The 15824-nt window shown below is 45.0% G+C and overlaps 1 protein-coding gene across 1 annotated transcript in view; it reads right to left on the bottom strand.

Moving 5' to 3' along the window:
- Nucleotides 1-1028: 1028 nt before the first annotated feature.
- The window catches only part of CHST11 (carbohydrate (chondroitin 4) sulfotransferase 11), a 107254-nt gene continuing 92458 nt past the window's right edge, over nt 1029-15824 (bottom strand). The window contains exon 3 of the mRNA XM_010566364.1: nt 1029-2474. Within this exon, the coding sequence (XP_010564666.1) occupies nt 1626-2474 (849 nt within the window). The 3' untranslated portion in view covers nt 1029-1625. The remainder of the gene's footprint in view (nt 2475-15824) is intronic.

Below are 15824 nucleotides of genomic sequence, written 5' to 3'. Positions count from 1 at the left end.
ACGTGCAGGCAAGTTCAAACCCCATTTTAACCATCAATCAACTTTAGAAGAGATTTTGGGTTCCCCCCCGTGCCTTGATTTAAGCCTCCTTTTGCCCATCGGCTGGCTGCCCTGGGACGGGAGAGCTTGGGGTGACTACAGACCAGTCCCCGGGCAGGCGCCGGCCGCCCGCTTGGCCGTACCCCTCGCCTGCCTCAAATTAAAGCAGGCATTTGGAGAAGCCTGTACTTCTGCTCACTAGCTTGCTAATAGTTCCACACTGAAATCTCATTTTTCATTCTTTATTTGCCGTGAATAGATTACTACTTGCTTGCCCAAAACAATTGCTCGATATGCTACGCCTGGTACAGTCCGCCATCCCAACAAGGTGTTATCCACAAAACAACTGCTACTCAGACATTCACCTTAAGTAAAGAGGTCATGATCTCACACTAGAGCTGACTTAGATGAAATACTAACCCACTGGAAATTGGAAACATCCTTGTCAATGGTATTTAGGCATCAACTAAAGAAAAAGACGACTCCCTCTTCCCCCTAGGAAAAAGCCATGAAACCAGCATGCAGGAGGGTGAGACCTTTTTTATTGCCTTGCATGCTTAGAGATCAACATGAAGATGACTTTCTGACTTTTCAAATGACATGCCCACATCCTTTATAGCAATGTATCATGACCGGTGTCTTTCGAGCCAATTTCAGTTGTCCATCTTAAGATCAGATAGGGAGGCAAGACTTGCAGAGGACAGAGCTCTCCCCAGCCCCAGCCTGGATATGAATTATGTCAATGCTAATTGCTTTGGGCATTCAAAAATCTCTACAGTCACTTTCAAAATGCTGATTTTTTTCTGATGGACTATCTGCAAATCTGCATTCAATTAGGCTGGCAGGCTTCAAATTAAGACACAATGGGACTGGTCATATTCTTGATAAACTCATTAAGTCCAGACTTATAAAAAGTTCATGGTTTCTCTTCCCAAGGAATACATTCACATTTCTTTCAGTCATGAGTTTAGCTATCATGAATCTATCAAAATCTCTTTTACTTTTCCTTTTCAGGGCTAGAAAGACAGATTTAATTTTTTTAGTACACTTGAGTGCAATATCACTTTCTGAAGAAATTATTTCCACCACTCTTCTCAAAATGTGTGGTGTCAAGAACCGTTCCCATATTTACCTGCATCAATGGCTAATGGAAGAGTATTATTACCCAGAGACAAGCTCAACTGAGCAAAGCACAAAACCAGACTCCTTTTGTCCAAATGTTACCTTATCTCTGCTGCTGAAGTGACACCTACCAAGAGACCATGTTTTAAATAAGTATAAATAACATTAATTAGAATTGGAGCAATGCAAGATCAATGAAATTCACCAGAACACAATTAACTTTTTTTTAAAACAGTGTAGCAGTATTATTCATTTCTACAGCTAGATCGTCACAATCCTGTTACCCTGCAAAGAGAGCTGTCCTTTCTTACAGTTGATTTAAATAATTTTGACTGTGCTGCTCGCAGCATCATTCAAAAAAAAATATTAATTTACAAAATAACCCATTCTCCATATTTATTATGACAAATAAAAATCTTAAATAAAACAGGCTTTCTCTCCCCTCTCTCCCCCCAACCCATCCCTCATTCCAATTTCAGGTAGCTTGGCACTGAGTAATTGAACATTAAAAAATCAAGTTTGTAGACTTCATACAGCTGCGTTTGGTGCTCGGAGCTGATGTTCTGGAAGAACTCTGTGGTCATTTCGTCAGTAGTTCTCGTAGACTTTGCATAGGTGGGGAACTTCAGGTAGTTGCCTACTCCCGCCAGCTGGAGAATGTAATTCGAATCCTCTTCGAGCGTTTCGTATTTTCCTATGAGGTCGTAGTGGATGTGGCAAGGGTGGCAGAGGGAGTACACAGTCTGCCAGTGCTCGTTGAAGGGCTCTTCTCTTTGGGTGTGCGGGTCAATGAGATACGCCACAAACTCTTCAAATTTCACGTCATCGCCTTTACGCAGAGCTTCCTGGGTTGCGTTTTTCCTCTGGCGCCTCACGATTTTGGTGCCATATCGCTTGTGGAAGGAAGTGTTGTACTTCTGGGTGAACTTGTTCCTGTAGGCTGACACCAGTCTCTCGAAAGGCTCGCGAACAAAGAGGAACTTCATGTAGTTTTTCAAGCGGTGGTTGATCTCTGGGATGCTGTACTGGTTGAGGGTCTTCAGGTTCGAAGACACATGGGCTTCATTGGCTGGTATCTCCATTGGATCGCTGTACTTGCCTCTTCCCGTCAAAACCATCATGACTCTCTTCCAGTTTGTGCAGGCCACTTTGGGAACATAGCAATAGATCATTTCATGGTCTTCATCCACGACTAGGTGCTTGAGATCATTGGGTGTCAGCACACGGCGCTTCCTGCTAGATACGCTGTTTGCTCGGCACGTGTCTGTCACTTGGTCTCGTCTAATCTGATGAAGAATTGCTGTGTTGGACAACTGCAAAGAAAGCACAGGCACCGGTAAGTCAAGCGGCTGGGAAACTCTTACTGCCTTTTTGCTTATTATAGAAATTCATACAAAAGTAAATTACTGCCTGTATAGAACAGTTCATTATTACGTGGCTGAGTAAAATTGTTCCTATGCTGGAAGACACACTCTTTTTGTCTCCAAACTTCTTGATACGTGCTGCTTAAATGCTGTTCAGAGAGTGTCCAGGGCTTTGCTTTGAAGCCTTTGAAGGAGCACAAGTGCTCACACAGCCTGGTGGCAAGTGTATTTGCAGCACCCTCATCCCGAGATGCGGTCACTGCTTTTCTTAGTGCTGGAAAACAGATCTCCCCTCCACTCTGCAGTCCACCCCACGGCTACAGCAGTGCTGGACCCTGCCTGACCTTTTTGCTGCTAAGATGGGGTAGGAAGACATCAGAGTTGGAAAATTTGTCAGAATGAAAACAGTATGTGCTCTTGTTGCTGATGTCTTTTATGCTGGAGAATTTAATAATCGTGGCTTGTTTCTTCACTATGACCTTGGCAGAAGAAATGAAGCCCATGGAGGTTCCTGTTTGTCCTGGTTTTGGCTGGGATAGAGTTAATTTTCTTTCTAGTAGCTGGTATAGTGTTATGTTGTGGGTTCACTACCAGAAGAATGTTGATAACACACTGATGTTTTCAGTTGTTGCCAAGTAGTGTTTAGACTAAGTCAAGGAGTTTTCAGCTTCTCATGCCCAGCCAGCAAGAAGGCTGGAGGGGCACAAGGAGTTGGGAGGGGACACAGCCAGGGCAGCTGACCCAGACTGGCCAAAGGGGTATTCCATACCATGGGACATCATGCCCAGTATATAAACTGGGGGCAGTTGGCCTGGGGGCATCACTGCTCAGGAACTAACTGGGCATCGGTCAGCGAGTGGTGAGCTATTGTATTGTGCGTCACTTGTTTTGTATATTCCAATTCTTTTATTATTATTATTGTAATTTTGTTATTGTTATTATTATCATTATTAGTTTCCTCCTTTCTGTTCTATTAAATTGTTCTCATCTCAACCCACAAGTTTTACTCCCCACTCCCCCCCAGTTCTCTCCCTTATCCCACTGGGTGTGGGGGGAAGTGAGCGAGCAGCTGCGTGGTGCTCAGTTGCTGGCTGGGCTTAAACCACAACACTGCTACTCCCCAAGGGGAACATCCACTCAGATGTGATTTCTTGAGGAGCAGGGAGAACATTAACTATAAATTTGCCTCTCTGCTAAAGCCATATTGACAGAGAAGGAAAGAGTGCATGGCCTTCTAACACACACAGCACTACGTTCATCTATAGCCCTTTATTATTTTATTAATAGTGCCCTAACTTTCTACTAATACTGCTGCTGGATGCTTTGGAGATGTTGTAATCTCTCTTAGGAGGGACCCACACGGCAGTGGCACAGACATGGCCACACTCTCACCACCAGCCTCCTCCTGCCCAGATTGTGTCCAGCAGAAACAGCGAGAGCTTCTGCTAAGGGAGGTAATGAGCTCCTCCGGAAAAGAGGGAATATTAGCCCAAGCAAAGGACCGTGCCGACGCAGGGCTCCTGTGTTTGGTTATTCAGAGCCACCTGAGGTGTCTCTGCATGGCACAGTGTTTTGCTGTGCAGCTGTACCCTCACTGCTACAAACGCCTTTTTACATGTTCTGAATAAATTGCATCAAAGCAACAGGGGGGAGGTTTTGGTAATGTTATTTACATTTACTTAACACCACTTACCTGTGGATTTCAAAGAGCCTTACACTCAATAATTAGTTTAGCCTCAAAGCCAAGTATTAAGGCAAGTATTGACCTTCCTATTTCATAGGCAAGGAGGTCTGAGATTCTTTCTTGTATACCAAGTCTTTCAAAATGTTTATCTGCTACCTTCTAGTTAGGTTAACATGAATCACAGGCCACTGCAATGAAGCAGTTGCAGCAATGTAGACTGTATAAATCTGCTATGGGGATGCCTTTGGTTATAGGGGTCTTCCCCCTTGCCAGTATAACACCCTTGGCAAGTGGTTTTGCAGCAGCTTAGGGGTTCGTACTGAACCTCCAGTTCCTGCAGTCATGGTCAAATCTCTGCTTTCAATACCAGTAGTTAGCCATGATTCCTATCAAAAAAAGCCCTCAAAGAACAGGATCCAAATGCACTTTAGAGGCAAAACTCAAACTAAACGCCAAGATGGGACCAAGCCGGTTGTAGGATTTCTGAGTTTTAGACGGAAAGGAAATAGAAATTGTATTGTTACAGACAAGCCCTAAGAGCCCAGGTTTCACCCCCCCCAAGGGGCAGCAAACGCTTTTGCAACACGTGGGCAGCAAAGACTGTCCCTCTCTCTGAGCTGCAGTGGGTTGCAGAGGAATGTTCTCGTGGGATGAGCAACACCAAGGGGCTGGTGCACCTCAAATTTGGGCAGGAGGATTTTTTTCTTCAGGACAGCATTTATGTGCCAAGCCTGGGACCTCTGTATTTTGTACTGTGCCACCCACGGCTTCTCCTCTGAATTCCTTGATACTTTCCTCATCTCACCTCTTTAGCCCCTTTGTTCAGTAAAATGTTGGCTAATGGTTAAAACATGCAATAGCCCAGTGCAGCTCCTTTAGACAGCTTGGCTCGTCTTTTGTGCGTGTGTGGTATCCCCCTGAAAACCTCCCAGGTGCACTTCAAGGGCAGTTTTGTGCTCTAGTCAAAGAGATGAGAAGCAAGATGTGAAATACACTTCATGTTTCCTAGGAAAACTGACTGGCAGAGAGTTTCCAAAACAAAATGCTAGAACGCAGTTGTCAAGGTCCACACAGATTTTTGAAGAAAATTACTTTTTCTGTTAAAAAAAATATAAAATCCCTATTTCAATTTGTGCTGTCCTCAGAGACAAACAGAACTAATGGTCAGCTCTATACTGGTTAGAGTTACCAGTGAATAATTTTCAAAGAACTAAACAAAACCCTATGCAAACAATAGACGTACAAACTCTCTGCAGACAGATAAAATGGTGAAATCTCTCCTCCTGCAGATTTTCATCAATATTGTATAGCACAGTACTGCTGTTTGCCTCTGGTTTTAGAGTAAAAAAAATAAGACATGCCTGAATATACTGCTACATTACAATATGTTAATGCACTGTATTTGCTTTTCTGGTGCTGTTGTTGGGATAAATACAGAATTAAGTGGATGAGATTCTATGGCATGCATTAGATAGAAGGTCAGATTTGATAATCTAATGGTAGCTTCAGACCCTAATCTGCAGATGAATCTTTGTAGAGCTGTGCTTTGCTCCTGATTTCATTCCTACATCAATAGGCTAAGCACTTCTTCCCCTTACATTAACATTAATGAGATTTTCAGGCATTCGGAGTAAGGGGAAAAATGCAGCCTTAGTATTTGCAATTGCAAATGAGATTGTACTACATTAAATTCACTTAAAAGATGATACTTGTGCATTTTGAAGTGGTACTTGTCTCCCACTCTTTTTAACATGGAAAAGATATGAAGAAATGGCATACAAGTTTGGTCAGCTACATTTACTAAGTATACACCAACACCCCAGGGTCAGCTCTGCATGTGCTCTGGCCTGTCCGGTGGCACACAGAACACATATTAAATATCAATGTAATGTTAAAAGGGTATTGCCCTATTCTCATAAATTACAGTACCATTTGGTATGGCTGATGGATGAAGAACCATGTAGGAAATACAATTCTGAAAGCTCTGCTTCCCTTTTTTTTTTTGCCTATCGACTTCAGCTCATTGAAAAAAAAGGCCAATTTAGTGACTGTCCTGGAACGATGCCAACTGTATCAAACCCCATTTTCTTCTGCAGCTAACACACCCGATGCACCCTGAAGAGCTAACCTACCTGCTTCCCCCAGAGAAGCAAAGAGTCCTGCTGGCTCTCCTTGAGGTTTAATGGTAACAGCCCTCTCGCTGAAGGAGTGGGCGATACGAAAACCACACTCACACTGTGCTAGTGAAAAGTCGGGTAAGGCACCAGAAAGCCTTTCAGGGAGCTCCTGCAGAACCACCAAACTCTTCCTTGCAAGCTGCAGATCACAGAGGACATGCTCCACAGTCCCCAGAGCCTACAGCACCATGCGAGGTAATCATAACAGCATTTTTCAATTTGGTATTTTGAAATTATATATTAAAACTGAGTTATCTGATGCTAATATGGTCCCTCCTCATTTTAAGTTATAGGCAAGGCTTTTAAGCGACATAATAATTCAACTCCTGAAGCTGGTGAGGGGAACTGGGAAAGGAGTATGATTACACGAGACTTGAACTGCATTCACGTAAACTAGAGATCCACTTGGCCAGTGAAAATGTGCTCACAACTAACGAGGAAAATACACCCTACAGATTTAAGCAGCCAGAGAGATAAGATCCAAGGGAGAGCTGTCTTGAAACCCATGGATGGTGAAGGGTAAGTCAAACAATTTGGGCCAAGGACTGTCTTCCCCCAAAGCTGTTATAGATTTGGGTACAGCAGAGCTGGGAGAGCACAGCTGCTGCCCGGACACCGACTGCGGCATCTACGGTCATTACCTGAGGTCCCCGCTGATCCCTCGGTTCAAGAATGGCCTAAATCCACCCCACTTTGGGAGAGGGCACTTTTAAGCATGTGTGCAGGTTACCCTGAGAGCAGCGTGGGGATGGTGGTAAAGTCAGTGCTCCGGTCTGTCCTCTGACAGTTCAACTTGGACTTCAGCTGGGCATTAAAGGTTTTGGGAAGACATCTGATAAAAGCATCCATTCTTCCCTGAAGGGACTGACAACACCATAGATGCACTTGATCACGGGGTTTTTTTCCTGCAGAAGTTGTAAAGGGGGACAAAGAAGGGCATGTCAAGATCAAAGGTTTTTTTCTTTTCTGATGCAGCAACCGAGTTGAACAGGGAGGCAACATGAGCAGCGGGAGACTCCCAAGCTCAGTGGCATTTAAAGAAGGAAAAAAAAAATAAAAAAAGTAGTCTGGGGACACTCTGATCCCAGAAGCTTCTCATCTCCATCAGTCCTAAACTAACAACAGGGGAGGAAAGCTAAGTCCAGCACACTCTGCTCATGTGGATGTCTTCTGCACAACGGGCGGGCAGGGGGCTTTGAGTGTAGTGCACTAGAGAATATCCTAACCAGAAATATATATGCTGACCAACTGACAATCATCACTCCGCGACATGCAAAGGTTATTCAAGGTAAATCACAGTAATGAGATGGGAGGTGTTTTCTTCTGGTTACTTAGGCACAGCAGGATAAAATAATCTTTGAGGGCCTTTCCAAGCTTGATGGCCAAGCATTAAGTTCAGATTTAAACACAGGACATTTTTAATTAATGAGGTTTTTTCTGAATATAGTAGAGTACTCCAAACTAGGAGCAGAGATCAATCCAGTTCATAGGTACCTGCACTGAAAGCACTTTTTTAATAGAAGGATGGAAATACCTAAGCGTCACTCAAAAAACCCATTAATTAAATTTTGTCTCGCTATACAAAAGTAGTGTGCAAAGAAGTGTCCCCCACACTTAGAAGGCAGGGTTTTATTTATTTCTATTGCACTGTCTGCAGCTGCTGCTAGTTCTGCATATTACTGTAACCAGGCTCACAACCAACCAATGTTGGGAGTGCTAACACGACATTTGGGCATGACAGACTAAAGGGCAAAATTATCCAAATTAGAGTGGAATAAGGAGGATAAGTACTGTGAATGGGGTTTGCAGTCCCATGCCCTGCTAAATTGCTTTTTCTCTTCAGTTTTGCATTAATGAAGACTTTGCATCTGTCTTTAATTCTTCAGTTACACTTGTGTTTGGGGTTTGGTTGCTGTCCTGTGCTAGATCTATGCAACTTGCCGCCGGGTTCCCCTTATCTGTGGTCCAAGCGGCTACCAACCAAAATCAGCTGCATCTCTGCTGAACACCCAATTAGGTCTATCCAGTAGCACTGTTAAGCTTAGCATAAACCCGAGCTTATCTCCACCAAATTCTTCTTAATGGTATTTGTTTAGAAGCTCTGTGCAGCAGGCTCACAATCCATTGAAAACAAGGTCTTAAAGTGAAAAGTGTCAGATAGACTAACTATAGGTGGCACTAACAGTCCTAGTTATGTGACATGGAGAGAGACTACTATTTCAGTTGACTTAAAATCTCTCAGGTATTATCAGCTCTCCTTTCCCCAGCCCATCAACCACACCATCTGAGTTCTAGGAGGTGTTTGTAATTCAATATATAAAAAGTTTCTCGGTATTATTTATATTTTCCCTAATGCTTAAGGGTTGGGTTTTTTTGAGCATGAGGTTACGTGCAAGCACATTTCCGATCCTGTTTTCACATAAGATTCTTGCAACCTTGATGGACAGTCTTGAAGTTACAAACATATTTTAGGCTATTTTAATACTTGGCTTTTACAATTTGCATCCATAACTACCCTACTCGGTATATATTCTATACACCAAATTCTAGATTTTGCTTAAAAACGTTCAGCATTAGACAATAAAGAGGAACTAGCAATTTTTCATACTTGACAGTCCAAGCATAAGCATTTCTCAAATCATCACAAATAATTATTACTCTTTGCAGACTTCTGCATATGACAGTCAGACAATTATAGCTATGGGAATCAAAACAGTGGATCTAAAAGAAGAATTGCATTTTAGATAAAGGGATTAAACTGACCTGGACTGCAATAATTTTTTTAAGTAATAGCTTTGCAACGTTTCATACTTTGATTTATTTCACATTTCATAGCGTATTATTCTTGACTTAACTTTTGCAAAGATTTCCAGCACTCAAATGAGAACCCCACCAAAGCCTCAATTAATATTGGTTCAGAGTTCAATAAAGCAGACTAGAAAGCACACCGTGTGTACTGGAGATGGAAAATCTTAACATCTTCCCGGACAGCTTGCAGACAGACAAACTGGAATACAAATTTGCTATGAAAATGTCTCTACAGAGTGGCTGGATAATAGAAGATAATAAAACTAATATTAACTTAGGAGCATTTTTACTAAGCAAGAAAATTTTAGAGACAAATTATATCCTCTGAAGGAAACTCTTGAAATATTACAAAGCTGCTTTCTTTTCTCCATTCCACGCATTGAACTTACTGCCCCACAGAGAAGATAAGGCTGAATTCACATTTTTTTCAATTCTCTGTATTTGCAGCCCAAGATAACCACATCATTTTCAGTTCCCACTATACAGAATGCACTGGGGCCATGAAAAGAAGGACCAAAGCTGTTGAGAGTAAAACAGTCATACACAGTAGCTGCTAGCACTGTATTGTCAAAAATCCTACATTGCTTCAGACATTCCCTCCTTCTTCTTCCTATGCATGTCCCCAACTTCGCCTGTGTGCATGCAAGTAGAACGGAAGGGTGAAATAATTCAGCAGGTGCATTACTTTGGGTTCGGAGGCTACAATTATTTGAATAACGACACACCCCAAGCCCACATCAACTCTGGCGTTCACTCTTCTTTGTCCAGGTACATCATTTGGGTGCTTGAAAAGAAACAACACTAAACCAGTCACAATCTGGCAGCAGACACACGTGCAGCTGAAGATGCTGATGCTTTTCCTGGGAAAACTTCACAACTAGATCATTAAGTATTGGCCTTTTTGTCTTGGAGAGAAAGTAAAGTACCACAGTGAGCCTAAGTGATGCAAAAATCTCCTTGAAAAATCACAGACTGACATGAAGTGACACCAGCTGTATGTTAAAACCAGCTTCTTAATCAGTCTAAGACCCTGTCACACAATAAGGTATGGATTCAGGAAGAAAAGAGCAAGTCCCCTGCTAAATGCAACCTTCTCCTCTATAATCCCAAAGGTCTTTGGAAGCCTGTCCATTCCCATTCTCCCTGCTAGAAACTATTTGGTGTCAGGACTCGTACAGTACATCGGGTTTGGGGCTAGTAAGATAAACATATACATCCTCTAAAATGTCTCCTCTGAAAAAGGAGATGGAAAAGTTGGAAGTCCCCAGGAAGACCAGGCAGAAAGACCTACGGCCTGGCCACACAGGGAGTGAAGGACGTGCTGCCGTGCATGTTGCTGTTCTGAAGCTCTGGGGGAATCTTACAAACACAGGGCAGGCAAAACCAAAGTGACCGAGTTTAAGTGCAATACATGTGAGAGGTAAGAAATCACCAGGAAGGCTGGAGGAGCCTCAAGCTGGGAATAATTAAAGCAAAAAAATCTGCATGTCGGTGGGTTTCTTGGGATTTAACTTACAGAAGACGAGTTTGGAGGCTCGTGTCACGTGTACAAAGAGCACTTCACGGCCGATGCCGGCTGTCGGGAGAGGGAGAGAAGGGGAATTTGGCAGATGGCCAATCTTTTTTTTTGTTGTTTTTTTGTTTTTTGTGTGTCTTACAGCAAAAACAAGCAGATGAAACCCTGGGCCGGGACCTCGGCTGCCACGGCAGGGTGAGGGTGAGGGAGCTGCGCTGCCGTCCCGCGGCGGAGGCTCTGCTGCCGGGAGGGAGCCCGACCGCCCCGCGCCGACGCTGAAGCGGCTCGCCGACGCTTTGACAGAAAAGGATGGCGCGTGATGAATTTGTCCGCTCCTGGCTCATTCTTTAAGTGCAGCCATAAATCACTGTTTGTATTAAAAAGCTGGAAGGTCTGGCTATCCTATGAATTTAATTTTAAAAGGAAAACTTTCTGGCCTTTCCCCTCCAACACACGCACACAGACGTGCGCCCACGTGATGGCTGGAGCTGAGCTCAGGCTCTCCGGACCTGTGCATGTAACCTGTAACGCACAACGGTCTTTCTAACCCTTCCCGGTCCCCAGGCATGGATGTTTCAGCTCCAAGCTACAACCAAGGGCTCCCAAAGCTGCCTCAAGTAGCCCTTAGAAGCCCCTACCTATCATCACCTCCGACGGACTTAATTGTGCTAACGGGTGATTGACAGACAAACAGCAGCAAGGAGTGAGTTTGCTCTCGGGTGGGTGGGGGACAGCAAGTGGGGACCTGGCGGTGGGACACAGCAGCGTGGCACATCCCAGAGTACGAGAGGCTGCGCTTGATCTTCTTGGCTGAGGGGGGGCCGATTTCACCCAGCCTTGCCTGGGAAAGCCCCGTCCTGAGGATACGCTACCGCTGGCTGCAGCTGCTTGGGAAAGGGCCGGGCTTGCAGAACTGCCTCCAGGGACCATAGATAGGGTCAAAGGGTCTTCCACAGTTTATCTCACGACTCCCAGGTTGTAATCAAGGCACAGATGAATCACGAAGTGGGACAACCCAAGCCTGGAGACGAGGCACATGTGTCGGGAAGTTCAAAGCCAAGGGAGTGACCTGTAGCTGCTGTACTCTGCTATTACATCTCTACTGTGGGAGCTGTAGATGTGGTTTTCAAGGAGAGGCTTGAGAACTGGTTAGGAAAAGGCATGCCACGGACATCTGCAAATGGTGCACCAGGAGGAGCACTGGGCTGGGGATGCATGGAGTCAGCCAGGGTGGAGCTGGGAGTAGCCCTTAAAAAACAGAGCAAGAAACTGCATTTTAACGTAGCTGGCATCTAGGAGACAATGGAAAAACTGACGTTTATTTCTCTGTTGCAAGAAGTTGTTGTAGTAGGGGTGAGAGAAACTGGGTGGAGGGGGGAAACAGGACAAAGTAGATACGTAAATACAACAATACATAAGAAATTCCACAAGGAGGAAGGGAGTAATCTTCTGTCTGGACTCAACTGTGGTTAGGACAAGTAGTAATAAAGCTAAACAAGAGAGACTCAGTTTAGATGTAGGAAAAAACCCAATAGAAAGGATAAGATAGGTCTGTCCTGAAACAGTGAGGAATCTCCAGCATTGGGAACCTCCACCTGCCCAAGAAGGTGTCAGAGGGACCCAAATGATCCGACCATGCAGGCAGGCATCTCCTTGCGGGTCCTTCAAGCTTCATGACCCTGGGACAGTGGCTTCTGGAAACAAAGCTCACTGTTGCAAACCTAGGCATTTTACACGCTTCGGAAGAAGGCTTTCAGCAAATGCTGCAGAGCCACACAGGCAGAGCTGCCAGTTAGTGCTTTGAATGAAACCTCCCTCAGGAAAAGGCAACAACATCAAACTATGGGGTGGGCAAAGACCAGGCAGGAGCTCAGATCCCACCATGAGAGATGCTGTGCGAGACCCTGCACAGGACACGGTGGAGGAGATGCAGGAGGCCTGAACGCCCGGAGGTGCCTGGGATGCTCATGCCCCGCTCACGCCGGCAGCTCTGACCTGGCAGCAGATGCTAATGGATTTCTCACTAACACAAATCCTCCTCCTGTACCTCTGGGTTGCAGCTTAGGTGTCACACAGTCAAGTAGAAACACTTATTTTCTTCTCAGCAGGATATCTGCTATTTTAACTGAATACAATTTACTCACTCCCATGCTAAATCAGGGTAATACATTTCCAATTTTTAACTCAGCATGCAACGCACCAATATTGCTGCAAAGCTTTTGAAAGCCAAATAGGAAAAACAGAAGGTAGTTGCTGCATAGCTGGTTTCTTTACATATAATTCGCAGGCTTTAGCAACCCGCTCAAGGAGAGGGGAACCCCATAATTACGTGTTTAGCCATGTTGAGTCCCTGTCCTCTTCTGACATCTCTGAGCAGTTCAGGTGAATGCTGCTCCTGCAAGCCAGGGATACAGGCTCAGGCCCCCACCAAGAAATGTGCCGGGTTTTTTTAAGGTAAGACGCTGGAAGTAGGAGTGATCATGCCCGACGGTGTATATCCCTGCTGTAAGCTCTCCCCTGTGACAGTCACTTGCTGTCTAACTGGATGGTGCGAAGGACTGGAGGAAATGGGGAAGAGAGAGCTGGTCTCACCCCCAGCAGGTTGGTGGGAGAAACAAGAACAGATTTCATCTCCTATCTCAGTATGACTCTTTTTTTTCTTGTCATGATTTGAATGAATTCATCCGGACACAGATTGGCAAAATACCTAAATCCTTTAGATAATGGATTTTCTTCTCCTCAACTAAACTCTTACAAATTAACATTGAATTTCTTTTACTTCCCCTTGGTGAGATTATGTTTTGCTCAGACTAAACCTTGCTGTTCCAAAGTAACTTTTCCTGGCACATTTGTCTGTGCTGGTCACTACTGTTCACAGAAGGCAACTAACCAGGGTTGCTCATTCTCCACAGCCTTAATTACAGTTAACCAGAAACTTCACCTTTCTGCTGCTGTACAAAAAGAATTAGATAACCCCCTGCTTGAAAAGACAAAAGGCCTTTTCTATTAAAATGCTAGCATCCATTTATAATCTTAATTACAACAGGCTTCCCAGGAAATCTTCCTGTCATGGAATGAAGTAGTACAGAAATAAGATTCTGGATTAACACGGCAAGCCTGTTTCATCAATAGCTTCTTAGGTCTGATTTGTTCTACCCTGAGATAAATACCAGTGACTCCAACCCTGAGGGATGCTCAGCCCCAAACAAGCCAGCAGCAGTCATTTAGTCCAACCCTAACGCTGTCAGGATTGGGCGCAAAGAGGGACCAAAGCAAAAGACTGAAGATGTACCATGACACAGGAGAGGGCTTTGTTTGCACTTTCAATATTTTCTGATTTTGTTAAAAACCCAGATGTTTCAGTCTTCGTGCACCAAAAGGAACTCACTGCCAGTAGCCGACCACAGATGACTCCACCACGGGCTTCTCCGGGAGGCAAAGAGCATCTGCATAAGGCTGCTCTCTCTGTTGGCCACCGACACCTCTTCCCAAATGCCAGCGTGCTCCATCCACTGTGCCAGCTCTACACAGACAACAACATCCAACGCTCTGCAGACCCGACCACCAGGCCCTCGCTGGAAACTTCCCGTCTCCCTGGGTCCCTCTAAACTGCAGCTGGGGAGACCTCGGCACAGCAACAAAAGAACAGAAAATGTGACTAGGTAATCTTTAAATCCTGACAAACCTACAAGTGTCTTGGTTGTATTTCTAAGCATCTGACTTGCTACATTAAGCCTTCTTATGTCGGAGCATGAGGGCAATGTTAAAAGTAACTTTCATCAGTGATTTAAGACAACTGGAAGGTACAATTATTAGCATGATGCCTTGTTAATTTTCCTCATCTCTACAGCTGTGTTTACTGTGATTTCTAAGGGTTCTCTGTCTCATCTAATAACAGATCCATTTAGGGACTGCATACTAAATGTTAATTTACAATAGAAGAACAAATTCTTACTATTTCTTTAAATGGCAACTATTTTTTTAAAACCGTTCCCTCAACTACACCCTGAAAGAAATTGCACAGCATCTTTTTTTCCCTTTTTTTAATGCTCATTCTTTTTTTAAACTTCCCAAAGAAAATGAGCAGAAAAGGCCCCTCTGAGCTCTTGCTTTCGGGATCTTTCTCCGGCTACAGCCAAGCACCGTCTCCTTGCTCTCTGCTCCTTTCACGGATGCTGAACGCGCGCCAGCCTCTCATCAGTTCCCTCTCTATCTGGTGAAAGGGCTGGCTCCCTCTTCGCTGCTCTCGCATCCTTGTCATCTGCCTTGTCCCACCTGCAGCCTGAGCATGCCAGCAAAGATCAAGAAGAAAAAGGAGCTCCAGGACCAAGTTTTCAGCTAGCTCTCGCTCTGCATGCAAAATCCCCCAACGCGAGTCCTTGCTGTCCCTGAGCCGACTGCAGCGCCAGGCGGGCGCTCATGGCACTTGTGAGCGTGGAGGGCGCTGAAAATTGGGGAAGATATCCCCTCTTCCCAAGCAGCAGGGCAAGGCTGAGCGGTGAAGAGGTGCCAACCCGCAGCCCCGCGGCCCGAAGGGACACGGTCTGACAGCCAGGAGTGAGTCGAGGCATTCAGCTGCGCGGGCGACGGGAGCCAAGAGCGTGGGCTCGATGGAAATGTGCCCTCTCCTGCGCAGCGGGGAACAGGACGGCTCTGTCCTGCACACAGGACCAGCGCTGTTCACCTCTCGCGGGGCTCCTCGCGCGGCAGAGGGGTGAGCTTTGCTTTAAGCTGCTTGCACGGGCAGCTTCCCCTCAGCACGGGTAAAATGTAAAGCCTGGCCGTTTACACCCACGGTGCTGCTTTTTGGTATTACAGCCTTGGAAACATACTTATAGGGGAACTTATTGCTTGGCTATCAATACCTCCAGCTACCGCTGGCTTCTGCTTGCCTCCACTTAACCAGCCTGTTACTGTTCTCAGGGCTTTTTATTTTAATAAGCTGCCTATTTTCCCTTTGATTAACAAATAATGCTAGTAAGCTGAGCAGGAATACGTACACCTCCCTATATACATACGCACGCATACGCGTATATACATCCCTGCCTACATCCCAGTGGTAAGCACCCAGACGGCACACTGGCTTATGTGGGTCACAGACCAGGGTGCACGCG

This window comes from Haliaeetus leucocephalus, unplaced genomic scaffold (assembly GCF_000737465.1).
Source record: "Haliaeetus leucocephalus isolate CR32 unplaced genomic scaffold, Haliaeetus_leucocephalus-4.0 Scaffold206, whole genome shotgun sequence".
Classification (NCBI taxonomy): Eukaryota; Metazoa; Chordata; class Aves; order Accipitriformes; family Accipitridae; genus Haliaeetus; species Haliaeetus leucocephalus.
This window is presented reverse-complemented; position numbering and strand designations above follow the sequence as displayed.